We start from the raw sequence: 14,137 nt of genomic DNA on the forward strand, positions 1-14,137 counted from the left end.
CGCTTTTTAACGGCTGGGGCGGAGGCGGCAGCTATTCTGCCATAGGTCGGGCGGGCGGGAGGGCTATGCTTGGGTTGTCTTTTCCGACGCTAACAGAACCCGCTCAAAAATGAGTGTTCATGTCTGCGCCCACCGCGGACCCGAACTGTGGGAGTTTCAAGGAGCGTTTGGACACTGCTGCCAGACACAGGGTTTGGATTTTGGGTGATCCCTGTGGGTCCTTTCCAACTTGGGATATTCTGTGGCTCCATCCAGTAGAAACTGGAGTCGTGACGCAGGGCTGCCGCTGTCAGGGAGGGCTCCTGCTCTACAAGGCAAGGGGCCAGAGCTCTCACCCTCACGTAAGTCCCCCTCCGTGTACTTGGGGAGTGAAGATGAGCGCACCTGCTGCCAGCCACACACAACCTGTGCGTGTTTATATGTCTACCGATAAACACTCATCTTGGAGCAGGTTTCTGAAGCTGGGAGCCGGTGTCCTCCCCGCTTGCAGCAGGGCAAGAGTGTGGAAGGGCAGGAAGGCGTACCTGCCCACAGCAGAGGCGTCCGCCACGGGCCCGGGAAAGGAGAGAGGGAGCGAGGGGAGGGGACTGCCGCGGGCGGCGGCCCGACTCTGGGACAGGTGCCACGGGAAGGGGAGGGCCCGTGGGCGCGGCGAGGTGGCCTGTCGCGACGGCCTCGGGCGGGAGGAGGAGGCCGCGCCATGGCGCCGCCGCTGGCCTGGCTGCTGCTGGCCTGCCTGCCGGCCGGTGAGTGAACCCGCGCGGCGGAGCGGGGCCGGTCCCCGCCCCTTGACACCTGTACCGAGCGGGGGCCGGGAGGAACCCTCGGAGTGAGGGCGAGGGGAGAGGTCGGGATAAGGAGCGCCTGGCCGGGAGAGCGACTGCGGTGTCCCGCCTCGTTTCCCCTTGGGACAGGTTTTGAGGCGCCTGCCCCAGCCCAGCGCCTCGCCCCGGCTATAGCGAGGCCGGTCCGCGCGTGGCTTCGTTACCCCGAGAGCGAGGCCCGTGTGTGGTCGAGGAGGAAGTGACCCCCTGCTTCCTGGCCGCCTCCCGTGTCGCCTGTGTACTGCAGGTTGGTTTGGGCCTGAGCGCGGGAAGACACGCAGCGGTCCCCTCCGGCGTGGCCACAAGTGCCCCAGCCACGTTACGATCTGATGCGACTGCGCCGCTTCGGTACCTGCTGGGTGTGCTCCTACATGGAAACCAGAGCTGCCCTCCCTGTCCAGAGGTGGCCTTTCTTCCAAGTTTTGCAGGTTGCTTGATGGCTTTTGATCTCCTGTAGGGACCAAATTGATCGTTTTGCTTCTTGAGTCAATGGTATATTTGCTGATGATGTAGCTTTAAGCACCAAAAAGGGAAACGGTAAATGAAGTGAAAAATACAGAGGTATGCCAGTTGATTGTCTAGCTTGACAGCAGCATTTCTGTTTGATGTACTAGCTAAAAATTGGCTTCACCGGTTCTAAAGGTCAGTATCTTTTTCAAAGTAGGGCAGAGATATGAGTTAACAATAGCTTGCTAGGTTGGTAGTCCCAGATTTGTTCTTTCCAAGCAGAAAAAAGAGCATCATGCAGGAGAGGAGTGTCATTCAACCCTAGGAACCTATCTTAATTTCATAGTTGTCTTGTGTGGTGTTGGCTGGGAGGCTATATGAAACACCAGATGTACAGAGACATCTGACTGCAAAAAGAACTTCGGTTTCTGTAACTGAAAAGCACAAAGTTGTATTGAATATTCTTGTCTGAGAGATGCTGCTGCAGAGAGCATAGAGAAAAGCTGTGTCAGTAAAGGTCAGAATTCTTATGGGAAAGATCTGTTTGGTTGCCAGTGAGATTGAGGTTTTGCCAGCCTCGAAGATTTGGATTTTGGTTTGGTTTCTTGTGATTTCACACAGAAAGATCCTGTGTATGAGCTGTTTCACAATGAAAGCTGGAACAAAATGTGTCAATGTACAGTGCCATGAAGTAAAAGTGACAGCAGCTACCTGTCGCTAGTCTGGACCCTGTCTAACTACTGCACAGTAAAAAACAGCCTTCATGTTGCTAGAATTTTGCACCATTGCTACTATTTCTGTGTTTAAGCCTGTGTGTATTTTATTTTTCAAAAAGGTCTTGGACTCAGAGTTTACCATGATTAGCAAAAGAGTTTGCTCTTCTCTGTTTTGAGTTGGCTGGCCACAAGTCTTTTTTCAAACCAGAAACCAAGCAAGTATTGCATTAACAGTATCCAGCTGCAAAAATACGTGTTGAGACAACGCTGCACCTCTGCAGCTATGTGGTGGAAACTGGATGAGCTTATGTTTGTCAGGAGCATACTCCATGCAGCCTAAGAGGGCACTGAAAGAATGATGCTTGCAGGTGTGATCCAGATGTTATATATCCCCTTATTCTTGGTTCTCATCCTGAATATGAGATTACAGGGAAAGACTTGGAATACAAGTGCTAGTTTATGATCCTTTTGGTAATTTTAGACATTCTCTTTTCTTCTCTCCTTCCCTGTTTCCCATGCTCCCAGTCTGGAAGCACCTAGCACAGCACCACGAGCCTGTTTCCTGGGATATGTTCCAGACAGGGCATCTCCTACGCTCACTCCACACTATTTGTATTGCCTTATCAAAGGCAACTTGTGATAACTTTTCTGTTGTTAATGACAAGTACAGATTAATGTATTATCAAAGTTTAAACAAGATAGAGATGTCTCTGAGTGTGGCTAAAATAAAGCATAGCTTATGAAAAACTTCATAAAACGTGACTGGATGTATGCAGCTGTTTGGATAGACAGTGCTGTGGAAGTTGTTATGGATGAGTTCTCAACGTACACAGTAACAGCTTTACTAAAAAGAGGGTCTATAAATGCAGGTCCTGTGTGAGGCCAAGGGAAGTGAACTTCAGTTGTTGGCCTGTTGCAGAGTGAGATTTATGCTGTGATATCTGCCACTGCTGCTTGACTGCCTCCTGTGTTCTTTTTTGCAGGTTGCCTCTCCCTGCTGGTGACAGTGCAGGATACTGAGCGTTACACCACCTTATTTGCCAGTATTACCCTCAAGTGTGATTACAGCACTTCAGCCCAGCTGCAGGACGTAGTGGCGACCTGGCGCTTCAAATCCTTCTGCAAGGACCCCATCTTTGATTACTACTCAGCCTGTGAGTATCAGGCTTGTCTCCCAAGGGATTGCTCTTCAAATGTAAAGGAACAGGGAGGCAGACTTACTGGGGAATATAGGTTTTGCCTGACCACAGAGTAGGTCAGGCAGTGGTGTTTTGCCAGGATCCAAGAAAACAAGATTGGGCCTGTGATTTCCTTTGCAACGTCACGACTTTATGGTACAGTATCATAGAAATCCCAGCCAAACAGTTTGTCCTCCTTGTCATCAGATCAGAAGGCAGACAGATTTAACCATGTTTTACGTGTGTCAGACTTGGCAGCCCCATATTTGAAAACAAGGGTCTTGCAACATGTAGACTTAATGATTACATGGGAGGCAATAATTTTGAAGCTGGAGACCAGTGACTGTTACTGATTTTAGGCAGAAACATGCTCTTTGGAGTGCAGGAAGGCTTCTAAGCAATAGTATTTAATACTAGTGGCAACGCTTTATATGCGGATATTCTGGTGCTTGTTGCATTGTTTCAGGAGTGTTTAAGATACTGTGTTTAAACTGGCCAGCCTTAGCTTAATTGCATACTTAAGAATTAAGACCCTAAACTTGTTTGGTGTCTCGGTGCCTGAATTCCATCTCTGATCTCTGGATGGGTTGGATAAGCATGTGGTCTATAGCCAAATCTGCAAACAGGTGGGTCTGATGTTCTGCTGTTCCCAGAGTAATGTGGTTCAAATTCATAGTCCCCAACAAGGATAGAAAGCACGAAGGTCATGGTGTTTGCTTGTGTGGATCTTCTCTTTGTGATCCATTGTAAACACAGCCATGTTTTTGACAAGGTTTGTCCTGTCTTCTCTTCACTGCAAGTCCTTTACAGACAGTGCTGAGTGCCTGTATCAGTAGTCTCCACAAGTCTCAGTTCTCAGATGCCTGGCAACTCAATATTTGGTTCCACTGTGAATCTTTTTGTAAGAGTATTAGTCAGAAATTGCCTCTAGTCTTTCATGAGTATTTTTGGGTCTCTATACAATATAGTCCTGTACAGGAATTGGAGGATGGGTTTTCCTGTCTTTAGGAGCCCCACAACATATAAAGAGATAGAGAAGGGGAAAGGGAGGCAATCCCACAGTGGTTTTTATGTTTCTGGAGATATTTTTTGTTGTTAAATAAACACAATTTTGCTTTTGTTCCAATAATTCTTGGAGTTCTGTGACTCTTTTCCTTGCAGTTTGTTTCTGTACTCGGTCCTGCCCTCTCACCTTTTTTAGGTTCTTTGTGCTGTTGTTCTTTCAGTTGTGAGCACAGGAGCTCCTCTACAGCTCTCAAAATCTCTGTCATTCCTGTGGCCCTTCGTCTTTTTTGCTTTTAAGCACTCCAAAGCAACATATCTTTTCTCTTCTGAAGCCGTGCTTTGTCTTACTGAACAAAAGCAAGTGCACATGTGCATTCAGGAGTTCTCTGCTGCTTACAAGGAGATAGAAATTGGCCCTTTGAAATAATTTTTTGCATCTTATTTGATGATGTGTGCTTATAGCATACCAAGCCAGTTTAGCTCTTGGCCAGGACCCGTCTGATGACTGCAATGATGTCCAACGAAAGGTGCGCATTGTCATCCAGAAATATGGGCAGAATGAGCCTGTGCTGGGTGTTGACTACCGGCAACGAAAGATCACCATCCAGAACCGTAAGTGACTTGGCCTCACAGGCAGGCAGTGAACTATCCAGTACGTGGGCTTACAGAGCAAAGCAAAGCATAAATATGGGTAATGTTGTCTGTGGCTTATGTATTCTGTGATGTGGCAGTGGAAACCTAAGCAGGTCTAGCAGTGGGCCCAGGAGAATATCATGATGTTCAACAAATCCAAGTACAAGGTCTTGCACCCCCTGCTATCCATACAAGCTAGGAGATGAAAGAACTGATCACAGCCCTGCCAAAAGAGACCTGGGGGTACTGATGGATGGCAGTCTGGACGTGAGTAAGCAGTGTGCTCTCGCAGCCCAGAAAGCCAACTGTATCCTGGGATACATCAAAAGCAGCGTGGCCAGCAGGTGGAGAGAGGTAATCCTGCCCCTCTGCACTGCTCTGGTGAGACTTCACCTGGAGTACTGCATCCAGATATGGAGTCCTCAGTACAAGAGACACATAGACCTGCTGGAGAAGGGCCATGAAAAGGATTCAAGGGATGGAGCATCTCCCCTGTAAGGACAGGCTGAGAGAGCTGGGTCTGTTTAGCCTGGAGAAGTCTCTTGCCAGAAACCTGAGAGTAACTTTTCAGTGTGTAAAGGGGGGGCTATTAGAAAGAAAGGGGTAGGCTCCTTAGCAGGATCTGTTGTGACAGGACAAGGGGAATTGTTTCAAACTAAAAGAGAGGAGATTTAGATTGGGTCTAAGGAAAGAGTTTTTTGCATAAGGGATAGTGAAGCACTGGCACAGCTTGCCCAGAGTTGGTGGGTGCCCCATCCCTGGAGACATTCAAGGTCAGGCTGGGCAGGGCTCTGAGCAGCCTGATTTAGCTGTAAGTGTCCCTGTTCATTGCAGGGGACTTGGACTAGATGACTTTTAGGTGTCATTTCTAACTCAAGTGACTCTGTGTGTGATTTTGTGAAAAAGGGTTTTGAGGGGCCGGGTCCTCTGTCCCCTACCTGGCCTAAGAGTGTTGGAGGCACTACAAGTTAAGACTGAGTTGAGGATACCCAAGCATTTTGCTGAAGAGTGAAGATAAGCTGAGGAGTTCACAGGCCAGAAGACAGTTATTTCCTTCAAGAAACACTGCATAGTTTTTTAGGTGCTCTATATGCTCTGTGCTGTCCGTGGAGCAATAGCTGTTGCTGCTGCAAGGGAGTTAGTTACTGGGATGTCTGGCCTAATGATTACAAGAGTATGTGTTCCAAAACCAGTGCTGGCAGCTGGCAGCGTGCTTTTTAACATACATGACCCAGAAACACTCTGTTGTTTTACTGCACACAGAACTAGTTACCCTTCTAAGTAATGTTGCCTTTCAGCAACACAAAGAGAAATAGGACTGGCAGTTAATGTTATTCACAGAATTTGTCAGTGAACCTAGAGGATTGTCTGAATGTGATGGCTACCCTTGGGGTAGGGGATATGCAGTAGTAGATACTGCCTGCAGGCAAGGGGCCTTCTTAGAGTAGGGTCTGAAAGGAGTGTCAGTTTCAAATATTCTGCTCACCTCTTGGTCCTTCTCCCACAGGGGCAGACCTTGTTATCAGTGAAGTCATGTGGTGGGACCATGGCGTATACTACTGCACTGTGGAAGCACCAGGAGATACCTCAGGGGATCCGGACAAAGAAGTTAAGCTAATTGTTTTACGTAAGTTCCTGTTGCCTGGGCAACAGGTATCTCCTCCTGTTCTTTTCCTCCCCACTCCCAATATTTCTCCAGTCCTGGAAAGGTGCTTGGTAAGTTACTGTAACCAGGTATGCCAGGATCCTCTTTCTCTCTCCATTTCTCCCATAGACTGGCTCACAGTACTCCTCATCGTCCTGGGTGGCCTCCTCCTCCTCCTGCTGATTGGAATATGTTGGTGCCAGTGCTGCCCCCAGCATTGCTGCTGCCACATCCGGTGTGTCTGCTGCCCAACCCGGTGCTGCTGTAATGAGAAAGGTGAGATGCAGGGAAATATGTGTCCATTCATTATTTCTGTCAAGACAAAAACCTGATGCAGTTTTCTGAGTTCCACTTTCTCTCTCTAAGTTGTGTCCAAATAGACTGCCACATTTCTTTGAGTGATGATGTTACGTTTATGACCACTTTACTTGATATTAGAGAAAGGGATGTGGATCCCATTTTGCTGTCCTGTCCCTGTGTCCTACTTTCAAAAATTTGTCCCTACTGACACCTCACTGCCAACTTCTCACATGTCATCATCCAGGGCAGAGTCACTGGCCTCACTGGTGTGAGTAGCTCAAGACTGTTTTTTAACCTGTCTTGTGGTTCTTAGGCCTGTGTACTTGAGAGAAGCAAGCAAGCTAATGCCTTGTAGTTACAGTAATGTTACTGTAAGGCCTAACCTTCAAGTATGTTGCTCTGAAAGGTACTTGTATAAAATCTGGATTTCTGTGCCATCTTATTATTTTTAGAGCTGCCCCTGTCACAAGAAAAAGGTTTTCTCTCTTTGGGCTTGTTTTTTGTTTTTTGTTTTTTTTTTGAGCGAGGGAGAAAATGAGAAAGAAAGGAAAAAAGGCCTATCATAGTGGTCAACACTACAAATACTTTCTGAAGATTTAAGCTCAAGAGAAACTTTTTTGTATGCAATTTCTTGCAATAGTAAAGATTCTGTAGCCAGACAGTGTTCTGTTAATAGGGCCAGCCAGGCATAGCATTTTAATTTTGACTGCTGTGATTGTTTAATCTGTGTGTTCCTGTAACTGTAATTTAGGAGTGACACAAGGTACAATACCCCCCCCACACACACAATTCATACAATTTGATAGGAACAAATTGTATCTTATACATTTACCTATCACTGAAATCACTAGATTCTTCTGCAAATGCTGCAAGGAAAGAACTTGTGAACAGGAGCTGTATTTCTTTTAAATTGCTCATTATTTGGGTCATGTTGGGTCTTAGTAAGCTCGCTAACAGCTGGAAGAGGCTACTGTGAGAGTTTTAGCTTTATGCTTAATCTGCTTAGCCTCTACAAAGAGCAAACAGACCATTTCATTTGCTAAAGCCAAACCCAAGCAAAACAGTTTCTTGGAATTTTTTGGTTGTGTGGTGCCGAGGATGCAATGGAAGTGAGGATAGAATGAACATTTGGCAGAGAGCTTGCTTTCCGTGAGAGGAAAGCAATGGAGATGAAAGATTTGCACCTCCAGACTTCCTAGTTCTCATTGAGGAAAGGATTTTGAAAATGCTTGAATTCTTTAAGGAAAATTTCTGTGCTGTAGGTGGCAATGGCACTTTCCAGAGTGCTGCTTTTGTCCTTCCTGCCTTCTGCTGAGGATAAATAGGAGAAATTCTTGTGGGTTCCCAGAACCTCTACCTGCTCACAAGAGAAGGTACAGAAGGGTTCAGCCTCCTTGGCTGGCTGCTAGAATCTGTGAATATAATTTCCATCTCAGCTGCCTGCCCTCTTGATCCACTTTGCAAGGAATCCCTTGCTCTGGTGCACTTTCACTTCATCCTGCTTCCAAATGGACCTTTTAGCCTCCAGGAAATGAACTGGGGACTTACAAAACAGAAGGCTGAGGCAGGAAACATCTTAAAAAGCAGTTCTAAGGAATAACAGTTCCGTGTAGTTGAAGACAAAAGTCGTCAATTAAACTGTAAAATTACAGCATGAATTGAATGTGGATGATTTTTTCCCACTTAGTGGCCACTAGAGGGTAGCCTAGATCTGTTGAATGGAATTAGGATATGCTGAGGCGAGGTAACTCAGTGTTTTAAGTCAGGTCATCAGCTAACATGATTTTGAACCTTGTAATAGAAGTGAATTGTTTGGGTAATTCAGAATTGGTGTTACAGAAATATTAAGCATGCCCCACGGGGCAACCCAATTACATTTCCCATGGAAAACTGCAAAAAGCCTACTAGTACAGATATTGTGGTAAATACATGTATGACCTCCTTCTGTTCCTATTAGTTCCTTTTCTCCTGCACGTTTCTTCCATTAATGAATTGGAAAAAAAGATGAGGGTAGTAAAGAAAGTCCAGGGATAATTCTGCATTTGTTCAGCTACAAGGATAGATCAGAGAATCACAGGCTTAGGATGGCTGATGCTAGTGGCTGCCTTCATACATTAAAGAGAGAGGAGCCTGTAGTGCTCTAAGTGTACCTTTCACTGCTGAGCCTCTCACTGCTCAGGTAAGACTGCATTCAAAACTCAGAGATGTGCATTCCACAGGTGCAGGGACATTCTGAAGGTGATAACCAGAGGAATGGGAGAGGAACAGTTAGGGCCTTTATTTCTATCTCTCTTTGTTTTCTTCTTTCACTCTTTCTTCCAAATTTAAAAGCTAAACTGGTGGAAAATTGCTTGGAAAGAAAATAATGAAGCATGTTTTACATTAAGTGCTTGAAAACTGCTACCTCAGGCTGCAACACTTTGAAGAAAAATCAGTGTATTAGGATTAAAACTCCTGAAGTCTTCAGCTTTGTAGTTCCCTATGTTTGGAGCCAGGCTGGGGAAAGAATCGTGTGTGGAGAACAAAGTGGAGTAAGATGTGGAGAAAGGGAAGGATGTGCTCAGAGGGAGTGTCAGTCCCTGTTGTGCTACAGGTGGTGCTCTGAGTAAATTCAGTGAAACAGTTAAAGCAGTGCATACCTGCAATCTGTGTAATAAATGGAGTGCTACATGAAACTGAAGAGTTGAGACCCTGAGAGTACTCAGTCTAAATGCTGCTTGCTGCAGATTAACTCAGGGGACAGAATTAATTGGAGCTTAGCTGTAGCCAGGTTTCTTAAAGAAGGAAGGCTTGTGCAGCCAGCCTGTGTATCCCCAGTCTCTTCCCCTTCAGTAACTTTTAATTTCATCAGCCAACTTCAGACATTTATTAGAGGGGTAAGTGTCTCAAAGGCAATTACATGCTTAACTGTCTGCTGAAATGTATGGGCAAGAATGTGCCTTATGGAAGAGACTGCAGTAAAAGACTGCCCCTTCTAAGATTCCAAATAAGCCATGTAAGAGAATTTTTGCAAAAGCCCCAGCTGCAGAAGCATTATACCCAAAGGTGAAAGACAAACCATGCAGAGTCAGGCTTTGTAATGTCTGGGACTTGCAGAATTTACTTGTAAACTTGAGTTTTGATTGTCTCTGGTAGCAAGTGTAAGGCTTTTTTTTAAGATGTTTTAGCTTTCTCAAAAAAAAAAGCAATGAGTGATGGTTTTGAAGGCAGAGATGGTGATGTTGTCTTTGTAGGGGGGAGGTGCAAGGGGAGAGGTGCTGAAAAAAATAAAGTTGGATTGAAGCCTGACTCCACTGGTAGCAGACTGGAGTTAGTGATGGAAAAATGGTGACAAAGTGGAAATTTCCTCTGAGTTTCCTCTTCTGGGACACAGGACATTGCTGTTGAGAACAGGATGTTTAGTTTGCTCACCAGTTTGACCACACTGACTGAATGGATTTAATTTTTGCAGTCATGCAGAGGTAAATAGGAGAGAGACAATAAGAGCAGCTGGAAGACTAGACAGGAAGAAGGCAGTAAATGCATCTCTGAGTGCCTTGTTTGTAGAACAGAGAAGAAACTGCTTTTGTGTGTGGTGTGGAAGGTAGGATCTATATAAAGCCTACATGAGAGGAGCTAAAAAGGTATTGTTTAACTGTAGGGAAAGGACTAATGGTGAACTGAAAGTTTTAAGAAAGAAAACAACATGGTATGTCTTGTTGTATGAAACATTATTTCCTACTTTGCCACATCTGTACTCAGTGACGCGGCAGACAGAAGTCCTGCATTAGGTTATGTGCTGTATACTTAATCCTAATGCAGTTTGTTCCTGGTTCGTGGAAATGTAGGAGGCAGTAACCCTTTTCTTCAGCTTTAGGTGCATTTTGGAAGCTGTACAACTTTTCTGTTAAAATTTCCTGCACTCCATTTGTAAGCTATGTCATAAGTTGGAGAGAACTTCTCATTCTTTGATCACGTTCAAAGGCTAGAGTCTATCAGCAAAAGGGTATGTGTTCTGCAAGCTGTACTCTAGGCATGGCTACTCAAAGCTTTCTTCTTCTTTTACAGTACTGGAACAGCATCGATTCATGAAGCAGGCTCAGGCATTTGCACCGTGGATGTTACCTAACATGTTCTATGGAGGTGCTGATAGGAACTCACAACTTTCCTCTTATCAGCTGAACCCTCTACTGCAACAAGGTGAGACTGCGGTCATCATTTCAGAGGGAAATAGGAAAGAGAAGCAGGTAACTTCTCAGGGAGCTTCAGCAGTGAATTTTATCCTCTCAAAGTGAGAAAGATGTTCCTAGCATGACTACATGTCCTAGCATGACAGCTCTGCTTCATCTGCAACCTACTTTAGACTTGCCTGTGTGGATGAATACAGCATGTCCATCTTAAGTGTCTCGCTAGGCGCAGTGCTGGGTGAAGTAGTTGAATGCTAACTAAGGTGTATCTTGTGCTACACCACAGTGACTGCAGGGTAAATATACCCAGCTTATCTCACTTCATGGGGTGGAAGAGGGTACTTTGTCTTTGTTCTGCTGTGCTGGTCACGGTCAACTCCTTATATCCAAAATTGACATGAGAAGTGAGGTGCAATTTGTTTGAGTTCTTATCAAATGTCTGGTCTTCATACAATTGAGGGCAAACTGCCTTCTGTGCAACAGATCTACCCTACATGCAGCAAAGAATAAATCTGAAGAATTTGCTAGGTATTCTGCCTCAAAATTACTTATATTAGTTGTATATATTTTTTAGTTTAATTGAATAGGGAAGATAGGGTGTCTGAAGTCATAGAGATATAAGCAATAGAATAAATTATTACCAGCAATATTATTTAACCACCCCAAGAACAATAGCAGAATTCAGCATGACTTCTCATACAGGATTTTTTTCATATGAAATTAGCTTTTCATCACTGTACTGCAGTCATAGGTTTACAGTCTTAACCACTGTTTGAAGAGTTAGCTGAGGCCATTAGCATAGAGAGGCTCACTCTGTTTTTCCTTAACTTACCACATTCTCCTATGGTTTAATCTTCAGATGTGTCTCTGCAGAACAGTCTTCCACTGGTGCAGCCACAAGCTCGACTTTCCCCTAACAAAGGTGTTTTGGACTATCTGGAGTCTGAAATCAAGAACCTTAACCCATCACAGCCCCGGCCACCCTCCAACCAGCGGCAGGCAGTGCAGCCCAGCTTACTGTCCTCCCTGGGCAGCGACATCATGCAGCATGGCACAAACGGTCTTCCTCCTCTCACTGGTCATGTTTCTTCTTCCCATGGGAGCAGCAACTCCTCACGTCCACAGAGAACTACCCACAGCCCCAGAACTTGGGACTCCATAGCAGAGAACAGGAGGGAAGATCGGAGGTGGCCCTTGCCTTCCAGTGAAGATTCTCGTTCCAGCTACAGTCGGGAATCCCGGGACAGGCAGCGAGACGACCATCCTCCAAGGCAGAGGGCAGGCGGCTATGATCACAGGCCGCAGCACTCCAGGCGGGATGTGTCACCCACCCGCCAGACTGAGAGAGGAAAAAGCAGCAGCAGCAGCTGCAGTTTCTATTCAGAGGAGGCCAAGGAGCACTCTAGCCACCATCGTGGCCGGAGACAGCAGTCTGCAGTGAGGCGAGAGTACCAGCAGCACACCAGGAACAGCAATAACTCGAGGCACCGGCGGCACAGCTACTCTCCCCCATCTCGACGGGGATCATGGAGCTCCTCAGAAGAACAAATCTGTCTCCCAGCGACAAACCGCAGGCGGCACAACCGGTCTCGGGAATGGCCAGATGATAAACCTCCCAGTTATCGCTCGCTAGAAATCATCCCAGATCGGGACAGCAAGCACAGAGAGGGTGCAGGGCCACGCTCGGTGAGTCAGCTGCCTTTTTTCTTCCAGTCACAGGGCAGAGATGGGTTCTGGGGGTGACAGTGAATGTCAGTTACTTTTTGCGGCCTGATATCTTTGAAAGAAGGGTAAAGAGTATTGAGTGCCCTAGGAAACGGTGGGAAACACGTGATCCTTCAGTCCATGTAGAATAGGGTGGCTTGCTAGCTGCAGCTCCTGAGGACTGGACATGCATTATTCGGGGAGTAAAGAGTTGCTGTTCACAGCTCATCTTATCAATTTATACAGTGAATAGATTTCAAGCAGTGTCCTGTGCATGAAGATCTTAGTATCCAATTGGTAGCCCTGAAGCTAGATAGTATGTTCCTCCTTAAAAAATGGGACTTTTTCAAAAACAACAAAAGCAACGAAATTAAGTGTCCCTTATCACCTCTATGTTGTATTTTCCAAGTGGCTCTGTTCTCAAAGGGCCATATTTTGCGTTTTACAATTTTCCCTTCTGAGTTTTGGAAGGCAACGTAGTTTTAGTCTCAGCTATGATATGTATGTGTATAATGGTTTTGTTTCAGTGCTCAGAATATGTAGGCAGACACTTGATTTTCATCTGTCTTTCCTTGTTCCTGAATCTTCTATTTTCTCCTGCAGGACAGAGGAAGTTCCTATAGTGCAAGAAGCATTGTCATTTAATGCCAGTACTGAAAGAATGAAGATTCACACTGGACTCTTTTTAGCTATTTTTACTATATAGTTGGGATGACTGCTTTTGATTGAACCAGCAAAGGGAAAACAAACAGAAGATGAAACTACTTTTGAAGAAGATATGTCTAGTGGACATGAAAGCGATATATAGCCCATATTTGTTCCTACTTTGATTTGGAAACTTAGGTTTGTGATGGGCTGAAAACATGCTATTGGATACAGCAAATGTTTTTAATAAACAATTTATTCCCAGAGATATCAATTGCCTTTGTTAGGTAGGTACCCTGACACTAGAAGCAGTAGTAGAGTATGTAGAATGCTGATCCTTTGGGCACCAGTTACTGGAGAAGGGCTCAGATAATCACAGGGATGTAAAGTCACAGGACAATAGAGTAATTTAGGTTGCAAGACAGCTCTGGAACTCATCTGACCCAGTCACCTCAGAAGTTGGTGTAGAGAGGCATAGCATTTCCTTTCTGAGCCCCTCTAATGTACTTCAGAATTATTTGATGCTTGCTGCTTCTGCCTGGCTTTTCAGTGTAGTGTAAGCAGTTGCTCCCCTTTGTCCCTGATCCCAAACAGCAGAATTCCAGTGTTAGAAGGATTTAGAAGTCTTACTAAGGGCTCACTGCAATCTGCAAATTGCCAGCTTATCTGCCCTATACTGACTGAAAACCCCGCTCTACATTAAGCTTAGACTTTAGTACCTAAAAAATGCTTGTTCTAGCCTTTAACACAGACTTGAATTTATGTGTAAATGTAATGAGCTAGATTTACCAAAGCTTGGTCATCCCCACAGGAACTGAGCTTGTTATGACTACTATCTCTCATACTGTAGACCAGAACTTCCTTCAACTCTAGG

The 14,137-nt window shown here is 45.4% G+C and overlaps 2 protein-coding genes across 2 annotated transcripts in view; one reads left to right on the plus strand and one right to left on the minus strand.

Annotated features, from left to right (window-relative positions):
- The window catches only part of CFAP44 (cilia and flagella associated protein 44), a 44,294-nt gene extending 43,592 nt beyond the window's left edge, over positions 1-702 (minus strand). The window contains 1 exon segment of the mRNA XM_042866833.1: positions 610-702. Coding sequence (XP_042722767.1) covers positions 610-702 — 93 coding nt within the window.
- ILDR1 (immunoglobulin like domain containing receptor 1) lies at positions 701-13,890 on the plus strand. Its single transcript, XM_042866835.1, has 9 exons — positions 701-746; positions 941-1,252; positions 2,971-3,141; positions 4,633-4,782; positions 6,311-6,430; positions 6,578-6,724; positions 10,796-10,927; positions 11,774-12,600; positions 13,222-13,890. The coding sequence occupies exons 1-9, from the start codon at positions 701-703 to the stop codon at positions 13,261-13,263; spliced, it is 1,947 nt and encodes a 648-aa protein (XP_042722769.1). The 3' UTR covers positions 13,264-13,890.
- The last annotated feature ends 247 nt before the right edge of the window (positions 13,891-14,137 follow it).

Source organism: Lagopus leucura, unplaced genomic scaffold (genome assembly GCF_019238085.1).
Source record: "Lagopus leucura isolate 7727_CA_CO unplaced genomic scaffold, USGS_WTPT01 Super-Scaffold_100001, whole genome shotgun sequence".
NCBI classification, from domain to species: Eukaryota; Metazoa; Chordata; class Aves; order Galliformes; family Phasianidae; genus Lagopus; species Lagopus leucura.

Bases quoted from the DNA above. Each gene is read 5' to 3' on its own strand.
- ILDR1 (XM_042866835.1), top strand. From the start codon at position 701: ATGGCGCCGCCGCTGGCCTGGCTGCTGCTGGCCTGCCTGCCGGCCG. The intron at 6,725-10,795 runs GTGAGATGCAGG...CTTCTTTTACAG, and splicing joins GTGCTGCTGTAATGAGAAAG to TACTGGAACAGCATCGATTC. The intron at 10,928-11,773 runs GTGAGACTGCGG...TTTAATCTTCAG, and splicing joins GAACCCTCTACTGCAACAAG to ATGTGTCTCTGCAGAACAGT.